The sequence below is a fragment of the Podarcis gaigeae genome, assembly GCF_964106915.1.
Source record: "Podarcis gaigeae genome assembly, chromosome: 7".
NCBI classification, from domain to species: Eukaryota; Metazoa; Chordata; class Lepidosauria; order Squamata; family Lacertidae; genus Podarcis; species Podarcis gaigeae.
Genome location: NC_139683.1, coordinates 41,136,845 through 41,154,866, shown reverse-complemented (window position 1 = coordinate 41,154,866; position 18,022 = coordinate 41,136,845). Strand labels below are relative to the sequence as shown.

Below are 18,022 nucleotides of genomic sequence, written 5' to 3'. Positions count from 1 at the left end.
CACAAAGTGAAGCTTTTCAAGCAGTGAGTAGTTTTTAGTGTAGGAAAGCCCTTGGTTCAAAGCGTTTTCTGTTAAGGCATTTAGCATTCTTTACAAGACTATGCAATGTTTTTAATATAGAAAGAACATGCTGTCTTGTCAATGTCAGTGCGGTGTTTGGAATTTGTTCCACGGTTCATTGAGGAGGAGCGTAAGTCATAAGCCAAATGTCAGAAATGATATTTAGATGTTTCATCCTATGATGGGTACAGTCTGTATTCAAAGAACATCCCAGTTTGTATGTAAATAGAAGTCAAATAACTACTTTTTAATTAATGTAGTGAACAGCCACAATAAAGTCACTTTTATCTGAACTGCGCTTGCAGGCATAGTTTTGAAATGCATAACATTTTTGTTGAGTTTAGAAGTGAAAAGCCAAGATGAGCAGGAACATTCCAGTGTTAACAAATCTTTCATTTGGAAAGCTGTTGCTGCACGTGATTTGTTTTGCAGAAAGAGGTTCAAATTGTTATAGCAGGAACGGGAAATAATGTGTTGATGTGTGCTGGTAGTGGTATTCTTGTGGTTGTACTTGGAATACTTAATCTAAAATGTCTGTGACGAAAGTGTTTGTTCACTCTTAACATGCGTACATTGACAATATTGCAGATTTTCACATTCTGAATCCCTCACCCCTAATCATACGTGTTATATTCCTTGTGGGATATTTGAGAATGGAGAGTTTGAAATATAAATTGTTATCTATAGTTGAACTCCCTCACTGATAAACAAATGAAATAAATGCCCATACTGTATATCTGTGTGTGTGTGTGTGTGTGTGTGTGTGCGCGCGTGCGCGCGCGTGTGTGTGTGTGTGTGTGTGTGTGTATATATATATATATATATATATATATTTTCTCTACCAGGAGCAGCAAGACATGCTGAAAGGATTGGGAAGTCCCCTTCTCTGGGTCAACAGAAGGCAGAAAAAGGACACTAACTTCCTGGGTGAGGGTGGACTTTCTCATCTAACAAGTATGTTTCCTGCCTTGGAGCAGGCAGGTCTCAGTGAGACCTCTTCCAAAACCATTTGTTAGCAACATTGTTATTTGAAAAGCAAACTAAAAACTTTAACATAGAGGAATGAGAAAGAAGACTGATGTTTTCTTCTTCTCCCCACCCCCATCACTGTTTTTAGTCTAATTAGGGAAGCTAAACCAGCAAAGCATTCACCTAGGAATTTCCAGGTGGACTTCTATAATTCTTTATTCCTGAGCTGAGGGACAATGAATAGGGCCAGGAAGCGCTTGATCAATCCTCCCCCAGCCTACCTCTGATTTCTCCAGACTCTCTGAGCTCCCTAGCTCCCCTTTTTTCCCAGTGGGTCCCCTGAAGCATGTCCTCCATTTAGGGGTGATATGCCCATCACTCACCCCCCTCACAGAGGTTTTATAATCTGTTCCTCAGGGTGGGATTGGAGTTGTGAGTGGAGGCTTTCACCAGATGCACCAAGAAATTGAAGGACGCACTTTCCCCCCTCCAAAAATGAAGGGGAAATCTGGGTGCGTCCTATGGGGCGAATGCAGGCTTTCGCTCAAGCGTGGAGAGCGAGAGGGGTCGGTGCGCACCGACACCTCTCGCTCTCCAGGCTTCAGGAAGACATCCACAGCCTAGGCGGATAGCAGCCTGCTGCCCGGCGTGCGGGGCACCCTGAAGCAGAGCACCCCTCGCGCCGGGCAGACACCGGCCAGCCCCACAAGCTCGGGGGACAGCAGGGAGGCGCAGCGCCGCCATCCCGCTGTTCTTCGACCTGGTTTGGTTTCCCTGACCTGCTTTTGGGGGGGGAAATAAAGGAATTTACCCCCCTTTATTCCCCCCCAAAAAAACTAGGTGCGTCCTATGGGACGGAGCATCCTATGGGACGAAAAATACGGTACTTCTCCCATCAAAATAAAAACGAGGGTCAGACCCTTCCCTCAGGCTTACAAACTAAAAAAAAAGCAACAAAACACACCAGAGTAGTAGGGTGGAGAATGAGAGGAATCCTGATCAGTTTTTTTCCTTATTTGTTAAGCGTAGAATCTGCTTTGGGTGTAGGGTGCTGTTGTTTTCAATATTAGGTGAGTTCTTATAGAGCCTCCCTAATGTAATTTTCTCCACTATTACCTTTGGCTCTGCCTCAGCCCATTCTTTGATGCTAGCCTGTTCGCAACCATTTAACAGATAAATTTGCTGGCTCCTACTCCACTTACTTACTGTGAGATAAATGTTTGTGGTTTTTAGAGGTCTCCTGCTTTGCTCTTTTGGGTTATCATTAGATGAAAGTTTGCTCCTAAAAAACAAAATATCTGTTTTAAGGGATGACCTACCCTTGCTTTAGACCAGGTTTCTTGTTACACTTATGATGAAAATTATTCCTCTTGTAAGAGATTGAATGCCATTCTTGTGTATTTGCTTAAGAACTCAATCCAGTCATTGTGTTTGCAGTTTGGCTGTCTGCCTTCTTCCAAGTACCGTAACTGACTAAAATGAGCAACTCCCTGGGAGAACAGAATCCTGGGGGAAAAGAGGGGGAAACCCCAGAGGTGAATGAGTTCATTTATGTTCTGTGTCAGAGGTCAACTCATAGTTCCATTGTATGATACTCTCATAAAATTTCAACTTTTCTTCATAAGCTCTGTTTGAGTAGAATGTCAAAATACATTAAAACAAATTTCAACATGGCTGCTTTTTAGTTTATCAGGTTAGCTTTTTAAAAGTGCTAGTATGAGTATCATGTTCATGTGTAAAGGCTTAGAGATAAAGGTTTTCAGCTTCTGAAATCTAAAAGATTATTATTTTTACTAATTTTATTTATTAGATTTATATACCACCCTTCATCAAAAGATCTCAGGGCGGTGTGCAAGTGCTATTTATTCGTGGTAGCTGACTCCTTTGAAATATTGTGTTTTAAAAAGGTAAAGGTAAAGGTACCCCTGCCCATACGGGCCAGTCTTGACAGACTCTGGGGTTGTGCGCCCATCTCACTCAAGAGGCCAGGGGCCAGCGCTGTCCGGAGACACTTCCGGGTCACGTGGCCAGCGTGACATCGCTGCTCTGGCGAGCCAGAGCCGCACACGGAAACGCCATTTACCTTCCCGCTGGTAAGCGATCCCTATTTATCTACTTGCATCCGGAGGTGCTTTCGAACTGCTAGGTTGGCAGGCGCTGGGACCGAGCAGCGGGAGCGCACCCCGCCGCAGGGATTTGAACCGCCGACCTTTCGATCGGCAAGTCCTAGGCGCTGAGGCTTTAACGCACAGCGCCACCTGCGTCCCTATATTGTGTTTTACTATGTTGCAACTCAAAATGTGAGCAAAGTAAGACTGCTGTTTCCCCATTTTTATATTCAGTTTTGTATATTTAAATATTCAAAAACTGAAAGAATAATGAACAATTACAGCACACGTCCAAAAAAATGTGTGTTACTTTTAACCTTGTGCCTGCACTACTCTTCTGCTATTCTTCTAAAATGACCCTGGGAAAACACATGATTGTTAGGTAAAGCTCTTGGATAACAATTCATACAAGGTGTAAAGAACTTTTTTGTATATCCTGTTCTCACAGAGGCCAGCCAGATGCCTGTAGGACACTGGCATGTAGAACTTGAACTCAAGAGCACTGTCCATTTCTGTGGCTTCCATCAACTGGTATTTAGAAATATTATTGCTTGTGACTGTAAGAGGCAGAACATAACCATCATGACTAGTAGCCATTGATAGCCTTATCCTCCATGAATTTATTCATCTAGTCCTCTTTTAAAGCCATCCAAGTTGGTGGCCATCACTTATTCCTGTGGCAGCATGTTCTATATTTAATTATGGACCTTGTGAAGACCTGAAAACCTTAAAAAGGTGGCAGAGCATCTTTTAAACTGATTGCGGCAGGAAAGCCAAACAAAGCTTGAATAGTTTTCAGTTTGGAACAAATCATCCTCCAGGAACGAGGGTGAAAATGTTTATGATTGTTCACATAGTGGAAGAACAGAAAATGCATTGAGAGTCCAGGGCACCTAATTGCAACTCAGGGAGGCCGTAAAGCATGGTTAAACAAATCAGTCTGTCCATGAGCTGCATGCAACTTGTGCTCTGCTACTTTGCTCCTCTCTTCCTCCAGTTGGAGAAACAAATAATGGAGCATCAAGCTTAGTGTTGCATCTGAACTAGCAAACAAACAACCAAGATTTGTTTTAAGCTTCCCGGTTTGTTCAGGAGAAACATACATGCACTGGTGAGTATGAAACAGCAAGGCAGCCACTCTGGTGAGATTTCAGCTTGTGTGCAGTTTAATTTGCCTAGTCGTGTTCAGTCCCTGGTGTTTCTGGGTAGGGCTGGGAAAAACCTTTTCCTGAAACTCTGGAGAACTGCTGCCTGTCTGTGTAGATAATGCTGAGCAAGATAAAACTGGCATTCTGCCCCCTCCCTCCAATTGCTATGACTGAGAGGCTAATCTTTTGCCCCAAGGGCTCTAGAGGTGGATGTGTATCACATTGACAACACTCAGGCATACACATGCAGAATAGGGGGTTATCATCTGTTCCCACTCATCAAATTATTGATGGTGGGGGCATGATTTGCATTCCCATCAGGGTTTAGACCTCTCCTTCCATACTGGTAGTGTGCCTACTTCAATTTTCTTTCTTTTTGCCACTGCTGCCAAAATGTGGATTTTTGGAGGGGCTGGAAAAAATTGTTTGGAGGTCTGGGTAAAACCCCTGAACTGCTAGCCACCTCTGGTTTACCACTTTAGAGTTGCGTCGAAGCATAGTTAATGAGAGAGAGAGAAATCTGGATATTTTGCCCATGTTGAGATTGAGTTAAGAATATAGGACGTGTATATAAGAATATAGGATGTGTAATATATTCAGAATTAAGTAACAGTTTTTAATCTAAAATGTGATTTTGAATATCACTGAAAACATTTTAACAGTACTTTCTTTTCATGTAATTGTAAAGTTAACCTTCATCTTGTTTTTATAGCACCAAATAATTATGCACAATTCCTTTGTAGTGGAATGTGTGATTGAAAGCATGCTGTTCCATTGCGTCATTTGTTTGAAATAATAATACGAGCTCAGGTGCTTGACTGATGGTTTAAGACACTATCTTTATGTAATATCCAAAGATCACAAATTGAACATATATAGACAATAGAAGAACAAATCTGTTCACATACTGATATCCAATCTTGCATTTCTATGGAATCTGATCTGGGGCACATCCGCATTTACTTTTTTTATTCCTAGTATCACATGAAAAGTTGTAAAGCCTGAGAAGGAGGCAAAATGGTTTCCATTCTTTTGGAACCACTTTTATCTGCTATTCTAGAAACTGAAAATTAAGCTACTATTGTAATTGCCATGGATTTGAATAATATTGTAGGGGTTATTTTGTTTTCAGTCAATATAAATACAGCAACAGAGTCATCTGTGCTTGGGATAGGGAACTGGTGATCCTCTAGAGCAGCAGTTCTCAACCTGTGGGTCCCCAGATGTTGTTGAACTACAACTCCCATCACCCCTAGCTAGCAAGGCCAGAGCTCAGGGATGATGGAAGTTGTAATCCAACAACATCTGGGGACCCACAGGTTGAGAACTGCTGCTTTAGATGTTGTTGTATTCCATCTCCCTTCATCCTTGGCCACTGATCCCTGATCCAAACCTTCCCAGAATTACTGGTTTAGTGCACTGCTCTGTGCTGTACTGCTGTATGTGTACATTTATGGTTGGGACATAAATGTTTTGGACATAAATGTTGATTGTGGATTATGAAAACATATATATGATGTGAAGGAAAGCTTCCTCTTTAGATTTAAGACTTTATTCCTTAACTGAGTTTTGTTGTTTAGTCGTGTCCAACTCTTCGTGACCCCATGGACCAGAACACGCACAGGCACTCCTGTCTTCCACTGCCTCCCGCAGCTTCATCAAACTCATGTTCGGAGCTTCGAGAACACTGTCCAACCATCTCGTCCTCTGTCGTCCCCTTCTCCTCAATCTTTCCCACCATCAGGGTCTTTTCCAGAGCGTCTTCTTTTCTCATGAGGTGGCCAAAGTATTGGAGCCTCAGCTTTAGGATGTGTCCTTCAAGTGAGCACTCAGGGCTGATTTGCAATTTGGTCTCTGGTTCCTCTGCTCCTTTGAAATCTAGCTTGTACTATACAATGCAGTCGTAACCATGTCTACTCAGAATTAAGTCCTGCTTAGTTCAGGTGGCTTACAGGTAAATGGATGGTAGTTGCCTTCATATTAAATTACTTTTCAGCCCCTATAAGTAACTGGTCTGCTGCCAGGTAAACAGAAGCTGTAAGTTTTGTAAAGCCAAAACTGTCCCTGTAAAACTATCCTGTCTGATATAGGGGCTGGAACATCCTTCCCCGTGATAGTGGAATCAAACAGCTTAGAAGGTAAAGGATTATGAAGGTGTCTTTCTCTACTGGGTCAAGAAGTGTCACCAGGCCAGAGACAGAGGAGGAAAAGAGAATTTGGGATGGCCTTCCGCCCCAAGAGAAAGGGGATACAGAAGCAAATTTCTGGCTTAGTTGCAGGATTAACATTAATTACTCTATTTGTAGGTTAACTAACGTGACTGTGGAATTGTTCTCTTAATTCTAGAACTTTGAGAGCAGTGAATTTATCTACATCAAAATGTCTCTTTCTCCTCCATATATGAATGCAAGTATTTTTGAAAATTCAATGCCTCTATTTGGTTTCTGGTTTTGTTCTCTCACGTCAGTAGACTCTTATCTCAATGTCTCTGAATCTTCATGGCCTGAGGAAGTTGACCTTCTCTCCAGTTGCATTTCATTGAAGCAGTGAATACGTTGTTGAGTATACAGGCGAGGCTCATAGCCTGAGAGACAGAACTTACTAGTGTAGGAATTTACTCATGCAGAGAATAAAAATAATTGCAGAACTATATATTTATTTACTAAAAGCAAAGCTTGTTTTTCTACTTGATTTCTTTTCTATTTTCTCATCCATCATTTCTGTTATCCAACACAGGCACATAAAACTTTAAAGTGCAGAAGAGAACTCTTTTGCATTCTGCAAAGATAAAGATTTTAATATTTAGCTTCAAGGGTGACAATTCTGCATTAAGGCATTCAGTACACCAGTAGCATGAAGCAAGTTGTAAATCTACACTTGTGAGTGGGAAAATGTTGTAGGCTGGTGTTTTTAGTACTTCTCCCTTCCATAAAAACATTTGTTTTGAGGCTACCACTAGGTATTCTGTGGAAGAAAACTTGGGAAGCCTACATGACGCAAACACTCAAAATAATTTATTTCTGCTCTCCTGTTGGTGTTCTGCAATTACTAGACTTCATTCCACATAAAATAATACTGGTAAGCTTATGAACCAGAAGCAGAGTTCCACTCACAGAATGGGTGTTGTTGAACTCTGAACTGCCAGCCTGTTGTACCATCCCCACCCCTTCACCATTCCTAAGGGTTGAGGGATCTTCTGGAATGGCATGAGATGTAGTGAAGAGACTATAGCTCACCATAGCTGAATGGGGGAATAGGAAATTGGGGGCCAAATGGTGTGATTGGAAGTGTCTTTCCTTTCATGCTAGCCACTCTTGGATTGAAGCGTAGTAATAAAGTCATATTATTGACTTTATTCAATAAATTTACTCATACCCCGTCTCCTCCACCTGTGTGCTTTTCTCCGTAGCCAATTTAGCGGGACACATTGCACTGGCTGCCACTAGTGCCAACTAGTTGTATCTGGCCCTAGATTTTATGTTTACTTCTATTAATTGTAGTGGGTTTTAGAAGAGGGGTGGTACTTTTGTTGGGGGACATGTCATGCTCCTTCTAGGGAAGTTTGTCCACCTTTGGTCCCGTTGCACGTCAAGACCCCAAGGCCTCCCCCCGTGATGAATAAAGACACTAGGACACAGCGTATTAGGCTAATGGTTAATGGGCAAAATTTAGGCCACAACTTTATTGGTTACAGAATGTGAGTGGTATTGGCTTAGGCATTGGAATTGAACAGACTATATCTGACTCCTGCCCGCCTGCAGGAAGTCTCACAAGGGTTAACCACCAGTAGGGGAAACCTGTTGATGCACATCTACTGGAAGCTCCCCCTAGAGTCACTGGAAGGTGGTGCCATGGCCCTAGCCACCACCCAGGCTTCGGACAGGAACCATTACCACCAGATTCCTTTAACAGAATACCCTTTAGTATGGAGGGGCAGGTGATGGCCACACCTCTCCTCCCCCGAAAAAGGTTTTACCAATGCCTAAAGCCAAACCTTATGAAGTTCTGACAATTGCTACGAGGTAGGCAAAAACCAAATGGTCAGTGCCAATTTGCCAAGTGGAAAAATTCCTACCAGGCCCCTCAACGGTGACCAACTGAGGTCCATAGCGAGGCCAATATCAAAAACCTGGAAAGAGGGTGGGAGGGCGGGAAATCCTCAAAGCTGGAACACAGAAGGACATTCCCCTGCCATGCGGCTGGTTAAATTGCCTAAGCCATGCCCCCAGCTGACCGGATTGGTCGGCTGGGAGCCGTGACATGGGAGGGGCTTTCCTGATGATGCGGGGGCAACATCCAGCCCCCTTTGTGAGCAAGAGACCGTGTGGTCTGATTGCAGCACCAGCCCACCTGGAAGTGGACTGGCCTTGCGGAATATCTTCAGAAGAAAATTCTAAGAAGTAAATCCTACATAAAGCTGGAGTGGAGTCCCTAAGACGGGTGGATGGCGCCTTGTACGCCACCTTCTGGCAACTCCTGCAGCCATTTTGGTGCAAAATGTCTTGCTCTGCTTTTCTTTGGACTACATGAGCGAGGCTGAGAGGGGAATCTTGTCATCTGGGCAGCCCAGGGCCCTTATACATACACTGCCTGGGCTTGCATCACGGGGAGGTCACTGTTGCTAACTTCACCCCAGAGGTGCTCTCCACCGTCTCTTGAGACAGACAGATGCCAACAACAACAGTTAATTGTAGTTGTTGTTTTTAAATGAATTATAGGGGTCCATACTTCTGCTAAAAATACCTAGTCACTGGTTCAGTAATAGGCCAGATGTGTCAAAAACTGAGCTCAAATAAAGAGTTCTGTGTGGGTTCAGTGTGACATAAATGAAACACTAAAATCAGTTCATGTTAAGAGTTTTTCTTTTATTCATCTTGTTTTCCTTTCAGTCCTAACATACCCCTTTCCTTTTCATCAGCATCTGTAGTATATTTCAAAATTAGCCCTAAGGCGAAGGGAGCCGACAGTCTCCACCAAGGCTGTAATATTGCTCTTCTGGCAAGCGTCCAGCAGGAATTGGATTCTGATATGGTCTGCACAGGATCTCTCATCTTTGCCCAGAGCCTGTCATGGTCCTCATGTTAGAACTGCTTTGAGCAGACAAACAGATAATGTTTTTAAGAAGTGTTGTATATAGTGATTAGGATGTTAATAATGCAAGAAAGGAGCAGTTGCTTGCGTCCTAGAGGTTGGTACTGTAATGCTCAAACCAAGTCTAATCCTTTGACAATCTTTATTCTGCACCCTCTAACATTTCCTAGGAAGGCAAGAAATCTTCTCTTGATGAAATATGGTGCTAAGTACCCTTCACATTTTTTTCAGCTTCCTTCCTTCCTTACTTACCACCCTCCTCCCTAAGGTCCCAGGGCAGGTTACAACCTTAAAAACAATTGCAAACAACTTGCAATCATAGAATTAATGCGGATCCTTTTTAAAAAAAAAAATTGCCCCTCAAGTGTCAGAAAACAGGGTAAAGAGGTGCATTCTCCGGAAGCCATATAATGAAGGTGCTATAAGCTTCAAGTCTGCTCTTGTAAAGCTATTTCATGCAAATAGTTATGCCCATATGATTTTTTTTCTCTCGAAATGCAGCTGGATAGGAAGATTGCTTAATTGGTTTTGTTGGAAAGATTTAAAAGAAGATTAGACAAATTCATGGAAAATTAAGGCAGCCAGTGCCTATTAGTCCTACTGGTTATAATACCATCAGTATTGGAGGCAATATCCCTCTGAATACTACTTTCTTAGGGACGTGAGGAGAAGAGTGTTGTGCTGCTTGTGGACTTTCCATAGGCATGTGGTTGGCCACCGGGAACAAAATCCTGGAGTAGATGGGCCATTGGTCTGATACAGCAGATCTTTTCTCATGTTCTTACCTCTGCTTGATTATTTAAGTACTCTTTTTCAAGGGAAGGTCAAATCAGGGGCCAGAGCCAATGGTGGATGGAGCCACCTCTTTTCTCTCTGCTCTTGCTTCACCCCAACAATATCTGAACAATTTTTTTGTAATGTGTTAAAAGCTAATTTATGTAACTTTTTGATACTCTGGGAATATTCTCATGGAATATTTATAATGAACCTGTTCCCAATTGCTATATTTTTACTGTCTACACTTTATCCTCTAAAAAATCAAAGGTCATTAATCAAAGGTCATTAATCAAAGTTCATTGTCACCATACTCAATCAGGAACTTGGCTGTGAGCTGGATGTGGATCACAGGTTCCCAGCCTCTGATTAAGCATGTAAAACACGTAGATAATATTCTTTACTTACAAGAGTATAACTTATTACATGAAAATGAGAGATTTTTTTTGTTTTTAGTTCTCCTACAACTAGAATTAAGCTTAGTTTCCAATTGCTAAATATGCTTGAATTAATGGTTGACCTGATCACAGCCTTTGCCTTCTTCTCTGTTTCCTGTGTGTAATAAAAAACCCAAGTCTCGGGGCATTCTGAAGTGGTAGTCCATTTGTGTTTTGGAGTTAAACAGTAATACGAAGTATATGAACAATGAAGCTTCTGGGAATTTGAAATAACTGCAGTACTGAAGGATTGGTTAAACCTGCCAATATTTTCATTATGAGCTTCTAATAATTCTCAAGTGATTAAAGTTGGCAATAAAGTTTTCTTTGTGCAGGAACCTGGCAAAGAGTTCTACAGCTTGGCAGTAAGATTTAAAATAAAAATTCAAAAAATAATGCACACTGAAATGTATTTGAGATATATCTTGAACTCCACAGAACTGGGAGAAAAGTAAACATGGCAAATTAGTCTTTACTTTGTAGTGTGCAATGGCTGTTCTTGCTCTTAGCAAAGAAAAAAAGGAGGGGGGCTTGCTAAACTCAGTGGGGTTATATGAGGACAGAATTTCAGTCTTAGTTTTGCCTTTACTTTGTGTTGTGGAATTTGCCAACACTTGAGAATAACTTCAGCTTGATTGTTTATCTTGCCGAATCTGTCTGCCTCAGTGAGCACCATCTTACTTCAGATCTCAATAAAATTACAATTGCTTTATTTTCTTTACTTTTTTGTATTTCAAAGTGTATTGTTGTTCATTTCTTATCTGATATGGGGAATTAGAGAGTTACGAAGGAACCAATTTTTGTAATTATATTATTCAGGCTAACCATATCATATCCCTTTGTGAAATCCCAATAGTGTGCAAACAGCTCTTCATGCTATGGGGGATGGAGTTGTCCAGAAAACCAATGGCTTTATTGATAGCAGATACAAGAACTCAGCTATATAGGCAGTATATAAATTTAATAAAATACTTTATTTAAAATGCATTTAAAATTTTAAAAGTACTTTGTGTATGTGTATTACTTTGTGTATTACTTATGAAGTAATCTGTGTATGTGTTAGAAAATAAACCACAATTTCCAACAGTTCACAACTAGCACATACTAGTAAGTCTGAGCATGCTCTACCCTTGGAACATTTTGGGAGAATGCATAGATCACGGAACAAGGTCTGATTTCTGCTAATAACTGTTGTAGCACTCCTGATAAAAATAATGTCAAACAACAGGCAGTTGTTTCTCAAAGGCGGCTTATGTGCTCTAGTTGTATCCAAGTTTTTTTCTGCTCTAGAGAGCACTGGATTAATGCCATAATGGGTAACAATAAGAGTAATTGTAAATGATAATCAGGAAAAATATGTGTCTGTTTTATATTGGCCTCTACTTCTTGGCATTGCATGTCATTTAGTTGAGAGCAGGCACCTGTACAAAAGATATAACGTTAATACACAGCTTGGCAGTTCTCTGCCAGTAGCTAAAGAGCATTGGTTCCCTGGTAAGTGTGTGTCATGTTGAAAATGATTTGCTTGTCGCTTTCTGATTTACATTTCACTAATATTTGTTTATGAATAACTAGATCTTGGTATGCTGACAATCTGAAATGAGTACTTAATTCATGCCCCCCCCCCATTCACACATCCCAAGTATTTTGCTGTAATTCTAAAATCCTTCTCTTGTGACCACATTGGGTTATATCCTGTCCCCCTATGCTGTGTGCCACCACAAATGGCCATAATATTTTCACGTGCCCAATCAATATATTGCTGGTTTGTGTGTCCTGTAATTTTATGGTAGAACAGCCAGCCATTTTTTAAGTAGTTAGGTCTCAAACAACTTAGGGTTTTAGAAACTGGCATGTTGAATTGTGCATAGAAATGGCCCAGGAGTAAGTGTAGTTGTGTTAAAACTTACATTGTGGACCCTTCACTCAGTCCCAGTTGGCAATCTAGCTGCAGTATTTTGAACCAAATGTAGTTTCTGAATAGTTATCAAAGGCAGCCCTTCATATAATGCATTGCAGCACTCTGGGTGAGATGTTATTCCAAGCATGGATTTCTGAGATTAGAACATCTCTAGTCAAGAAAGGTTGCAGCTGGGTCACCAGCCTGAATTAAAGGTGCTTCATGTCATGGGTGCTAGCTGTATCTCTACAGGCTGGAGTTAAGAGCATTTCTGGCCTGCAAGAGTTATCCTTCAGAGGAAGTACAGCGCTCTCCAGCATAGGCTGACCATCACCTCCTAGGTCAGACAAACCACCACCACCACTTCTATCTTCTCTAGAGCGGCCTTCACCCCAAATCCTTCAATGACCTAAGCAGTTTCATATAGATGGTATATAGGAGCACTCATTCGCACAGCTTAGGGCAAAGCAATAGATCCCATGTACCACCTTCTGGAACAACCATCCAGAGAGGATCAGAACTGCTAGAACATGGGTAGGCAAACTAAGGCTGGAGGGGCCGGGGCCGGATCTGGCCCAATTGCCTTCTAAATCCGGCCCGTGGAAGGTATGGGAATCAGCGTGATTTTACATGAGTAGAATGTGTGCTTTTATTTAAAATGCATCTCTGGGTTATTTGTGGGGCATAGGAATTTGTTCATTTCTCCCCCAAAAAATCTAGTCCGGCCCTCCACAAGGTCTGAGGGACAGTGGACCAGCCCCCTGCTGAAAAAGTTTGCTGACCCCTGTGCTAGAACATGGCATTTCCCATTTTGGACAGTCAATGCAGTAGTATACCATGGTATCAAAAGACTTTGCGGTCCAAGAGAAATAATAGGGCAACACTCAAAGTATATATATTTCCTTGTATTAGGTCATTCGCTGGGGCTACCAGAACTGTTTCAATGCTGAACAGTAAATTGAAATTGATCCAGATAATCAGTGTCATTCAGTGTCTGTAGTTGTCTGGCTACAAATTTGCCTATGAAGGATACATTTGAAAATGGTTAACACCACCTTCAGGATCCATAAGAACACTGCCACCTTGCATGAACAAGATAAGCAGCAGATGGGGCAGCTCTAGTGCTACTTCTACTCAAAGTAGACCTGTTTAAATTAGTGGGCATGATTAATCTAGGTGCATTAATTTCAGCAGGCTTACTCTTTATAGAACAGGGTTGGATGCAACCCCTTCTTATCACTTGTCTATTTCAGTTTGGTTCAGAATTGTTCTACTAATGTACAAGTGGCTTTACATTAAAAAATACCTCCCATAATTTCCCAGTGCATTTATGGAATGTTACCCACTCTGATCTGCAGACACCATTACTATGCTGTGAACTGAGGTTTCGACAGAACCCAAAAAGAAAGTGTGCCCTGTTATGACAAACCTGGAGTGATGTTCCCATCATTGTTTCATTTACCGTAGTCAGGTAGTTTCTGTATGACTGAGCGTCACAATTTTCCACACACCCCAGGTAATGAATAGGAGGAACTAATTAAAAACCCTGGAAAGTAAATGCAGTAACAGAATGTAAATATAGTTCAGCAATGTCTCGACCTGTTTGATTTTGCTACTGCTGCACTACATAGTTAACTATTTGAAAACTTTGCCATGCCTTTTCCCATCATATGCCTGTAGTTTTAGCAATCTCTGCAAACAGAGTTCTATGTTTATTCAAACAAGTGAATAGTCACCATCTGTAACACAGACACTCACCAACCTAACTCGAGCAGAGAGGGAAGCAATTGGCTGCCAATTAGTTTCTGGACCCAATTCAAAGTGCCGGTTTTGACCTATTGACCTATAAACCCATAATGTATGGCTGGTGGTAACTAATATTTCTTACAATAGTCAATAAACTTAATCTAATTAGCCACAAAATTATTGTGTATTAGTTTTCATTTAGTCTATAGCAATGTATTAGTATGGCCATTTCAGCAAAAATAATAATCGTCATCTTCAAACTGTATGTTAAAATTAATTTGTTAGTAAAAAATATTTTAAAAGACTGCAGGAAAGTAATCTACATATACTTCTGAAGCAGATTCTAATTCATGATTATAGGTTTGCTTACTAGTCTACAGATCTAACTTGTTAAAGTAAATGAGATAACCATGATTCTGTTTTTCAGGCAAAGACTTCTTCTTCCAAATGATAGCATTCCAGTTATCATGAATACTTACTTCAGTCAGAAAGTTATTAAAGAACCACCAGAGATGGAAAGGCAACATCTTCAAGAACCATTGCTTATTAAAAGAAAGATATCTTTAGCTTGGGTATTCAATTTTTCCACCATAAAAGACAATTGGCCTCAAACATCTGCAGTTAACCAGGTAATGTTTAATTTTACAGCTTAACACTTTGTAGCGAGTTGATGAACAGATATTTGCTAACACTGCATGCAAGAACGCTCTTGTTCGCTCTATATCCTTCATTTAAGCAAGATTTAGAGTTTGCTAGTGAATAATATTAATATTTTACAATCAAGATCTTTCCTTACATGTTGACACACTGAACTGATGTGATACTTTGCTTTATGTGATACTGTCTTGAGTAGTATTGCTGTCATATATTTAGCAGATTACTTTTCATCTGATATGCTGCTCAGCTACTTAAAATTACCAGCCTTTCTAAAGGGATAGCTACATGTTGTCAAACAGCAAGCCAGTGGTGTTCCCACTCTCCCTGTCCATGTGTTCTGATGTCATTGTGCAGCATTTTCCATCTTACCTTTAGTGGCAGGGAAGGTGGGGAAACACACAGTGTACAACACTGTACAATACATGGAGAAGTCCACAGCATTCCTATGTGAAACTTGAACTGGCTGGTCATGGCTCTAATCTGTCCTTTTGAACTCTTAGTTAATGTTTCCTGACCTGAACCTCCTCTTAAGAAGGTTCTATTAGTGAGCTTCACTTACGCTTAGAGAATCTCTGAGCTTCTTCACACATACAGCAAGCATTATAAAGTGGATCTTCTGCCCAAAGGTTCTGCCTTTGGATGTGGAGGATCAAATTGAAGACATACTCAAATGAGATTACTTCTAGAATATAAGCATTGACCTCTGCTCTCCCAAGAGCAAAAAATATTTTTATTTACCCATATCTCCTGTTCTTTTCAGAGTAAAGACGGGGCAGTCTGTTCACTCGTGGTTAAGGTTTAGGTTGATCTCCACCTATAGACACATGTTGAAAAGGAATGAGGGGGGGACAAATAGGCATTCACTGTCTCCATATTATCAGTTATTTGTGTTTGTTATAGATCTCAAAGTGCAATCTATTCATGTTTACTGAAAAGTAAGACCCACTGTGGTCAGCAGTTGGCTTCCTAGTGTTTGTATAGGATTGTAGCCTTAATTTTTTGTGACTGCGGTTCTGTTTTTTCTGTTACCATATTTGTTCCCAAGGGAATGCAGCCCTAGACAGAAAAAGAAAAGTTGCCCTGCCGCTGTTATAGGAGTACAAAGGCTGGAACATCCAGCTTATCTCCTCTTGGTTGGTAGATTCAGTCTTCAACCTCATCAGAGAGAGATTATCTGTGCTTTCCTAGGCAAGAACTGGCCAAGCAGAAAATGCTCACCTTCACATGGCTTTCTTAAGAGACAAAAGCACAAATTGCTTTGAGAAAGCTACTTCCATTTCTTTCACCAGTTTGTCATCTAGACGAAGTACCGGTAATTCAGAATAAAGATTGTCCTGCTTCGGTTTCACCATGTCTACCTCACACCTTTTTTCCTGTATGTTTTCCTGCAATCTGTACAATGATTTGGTTTGTGCCTTTTTTGCCAGATCCCCTGTCTCAATATGAAGACTTTGAAGACTGTGCATCCCGATAGCAACAATGAACCCAAATTATCTCCCTTTGCAGTTACTCCCTTAAGCGACTCTCTTCTTGATATTGTGGAGACACAAGGAAGAGCTGGAGGGAGAGGAATCCAGGTCCAAGTGGTTGTTCAAAGGGTGTATTATTTGCCTGCTAAAGACGGTTTAAGGTGTCACCTTCAGAAAAACAACACTTCCGAGAACACTGCACCATTGTTAAATTCAGACCTGCCAAATGTTAGGTGAGTATTAGAAATTGGCCTAGTGTGAATCTCAGCATTGATGGGAACAGTCAAATTACAAGACAAGCTAGACTGAACATGTTGATCAGGCGGTCCTGAGTTTTTTTATGAAGCCTAGAACAATCCTACCTTTAGCTAAAAACAAGGCGCTCCTTTCCTTTTTTTTTAAGTAAAAGAGCAGGACTAGATAACTTATTCATCATTTGCAGCCCATATCCAAAATCTGTCATGAGTTTGAATTGTCTAACTAATTTTCTTGTAGTGAGCCATGTAATTACCCAGTCATTTGTATCATTATAATAATGCTGGTGATGCCAAACTACAGCTTGGAACATAGGGGGCTGTTTCAGGCCATTGGTCCATTTAGCTTAATAATGACTATTCACTGGCTAGCAGCAGCTAATCTCACCCAATCCTGCCTGGAGACTCCAAGTACAGTACTTAAGAAACCAGGACATTTTACTCATCAAGTAGCTGTATTAAATTTGCAGTCTCATTATGTCTCCTATGTTATTCTCAAATTGTTGTTCTCATCTGAAATTAGTTTTTACCCTATTAATGCTCTCAGTTTCTTCTTAATCTTCATAGTTTTTTGTAGAGCAATTTTTTTTGGGCATAGGAAACTGATATTGAGAGAACTTGGCTATCCAAGGTCTCCCTATAACAGAACTCTTCTTTTTTAAAATTGTTTTTATTGAAGATTTTTGTTTTCAGATCATAAAGTCCTTTCTACAGATCAGTTATTTTTGATGTGAGACATTAATGTTGTAGTCAGTATAAAGATGGGGGAGGAGAGAGGTGATGCTTAATCTGAGGGTGCATAGTAGGTGCAGTATCTTTTCTCACTCTCACTCTCACCTCCTCCTCTGTCAATTACCAGTGAGCTTAATTTCTGTTTACCCGAAAGGAATTGGACACAACTTGTGAAAAGTACCTTGAAAGAAGAAATCTACCAGCTTGCAGTGGCGCATAGAGCTTGTTGATGGAAATATTGGGAAAGAAATGTAGATTGTTGACAGCTGAAGGGTGGAAAATCTAATTCACTGTTTCAGTTTTTGTACTGTTGGCACCATACATACTTTGGTTTTCTAATATTTTCTTGCTCTGGGTGAGGTGTCTGTTTTCAAAGTCCCCGGCAAAGTCAAATACCAGTTTATCTCAGTTTATTTCAGTTGGGATGAAAGGGTTAATTTGTAGTTAGTCTGCCATATTTGCAAGAAAATCAGAGTGCTTCCAGATTATTGTTGTAGTTGGCAGATCTGCCTGTCTCAAGCAGGGGCATAGCAAGGGGGGTGCAGTAGGTGTGGGCCGCCCCGGGTGTCCCCACTGGGGGGGGGTGTGTGACATAATGCCAGGAAGCACTCACTGTGGGGCCTGCAGCATTCCTGAGCCACGTGTCTCTCTTGGGAGTGTTGCGGTGGCTTGAGCAC

At 41.1% G+C, this 18,022-nt stretch overlaps 1 protein-coding gene across 7 annotated transcripts in view; it reads left to right on the top strand.

The window, feature by feature from the left end:
• SPIDR (scaffold protein involved in DNA repair) overlaps nt 1-18,022 on the top strand; it is a 156,344-nt gene that overhangs the window by 82,573 nt on the left and 55,749 nt on the right. For all 7 annotated transcript variants that reach the window (XR_014566480.1, XM_083747615.1, XM_083747617.1 and 4 more), the window contains exons 9-10: nt 14,661-14,862; nt 16,318-16,592. Coding sequence is in view for 6 of the 7 variants with exons in the window: in XM_083747615.1 (XP_083603741.1) it covers nt 14,661-14,862; nt 16,318-16,592 (477 nt within the window). In the remaining variant the exon portion in view is untranslated. The remainder of the gene's footprint in view (nt 1-14,660; nt 14,863-16,317; nt 16,593-18,022) is intronic.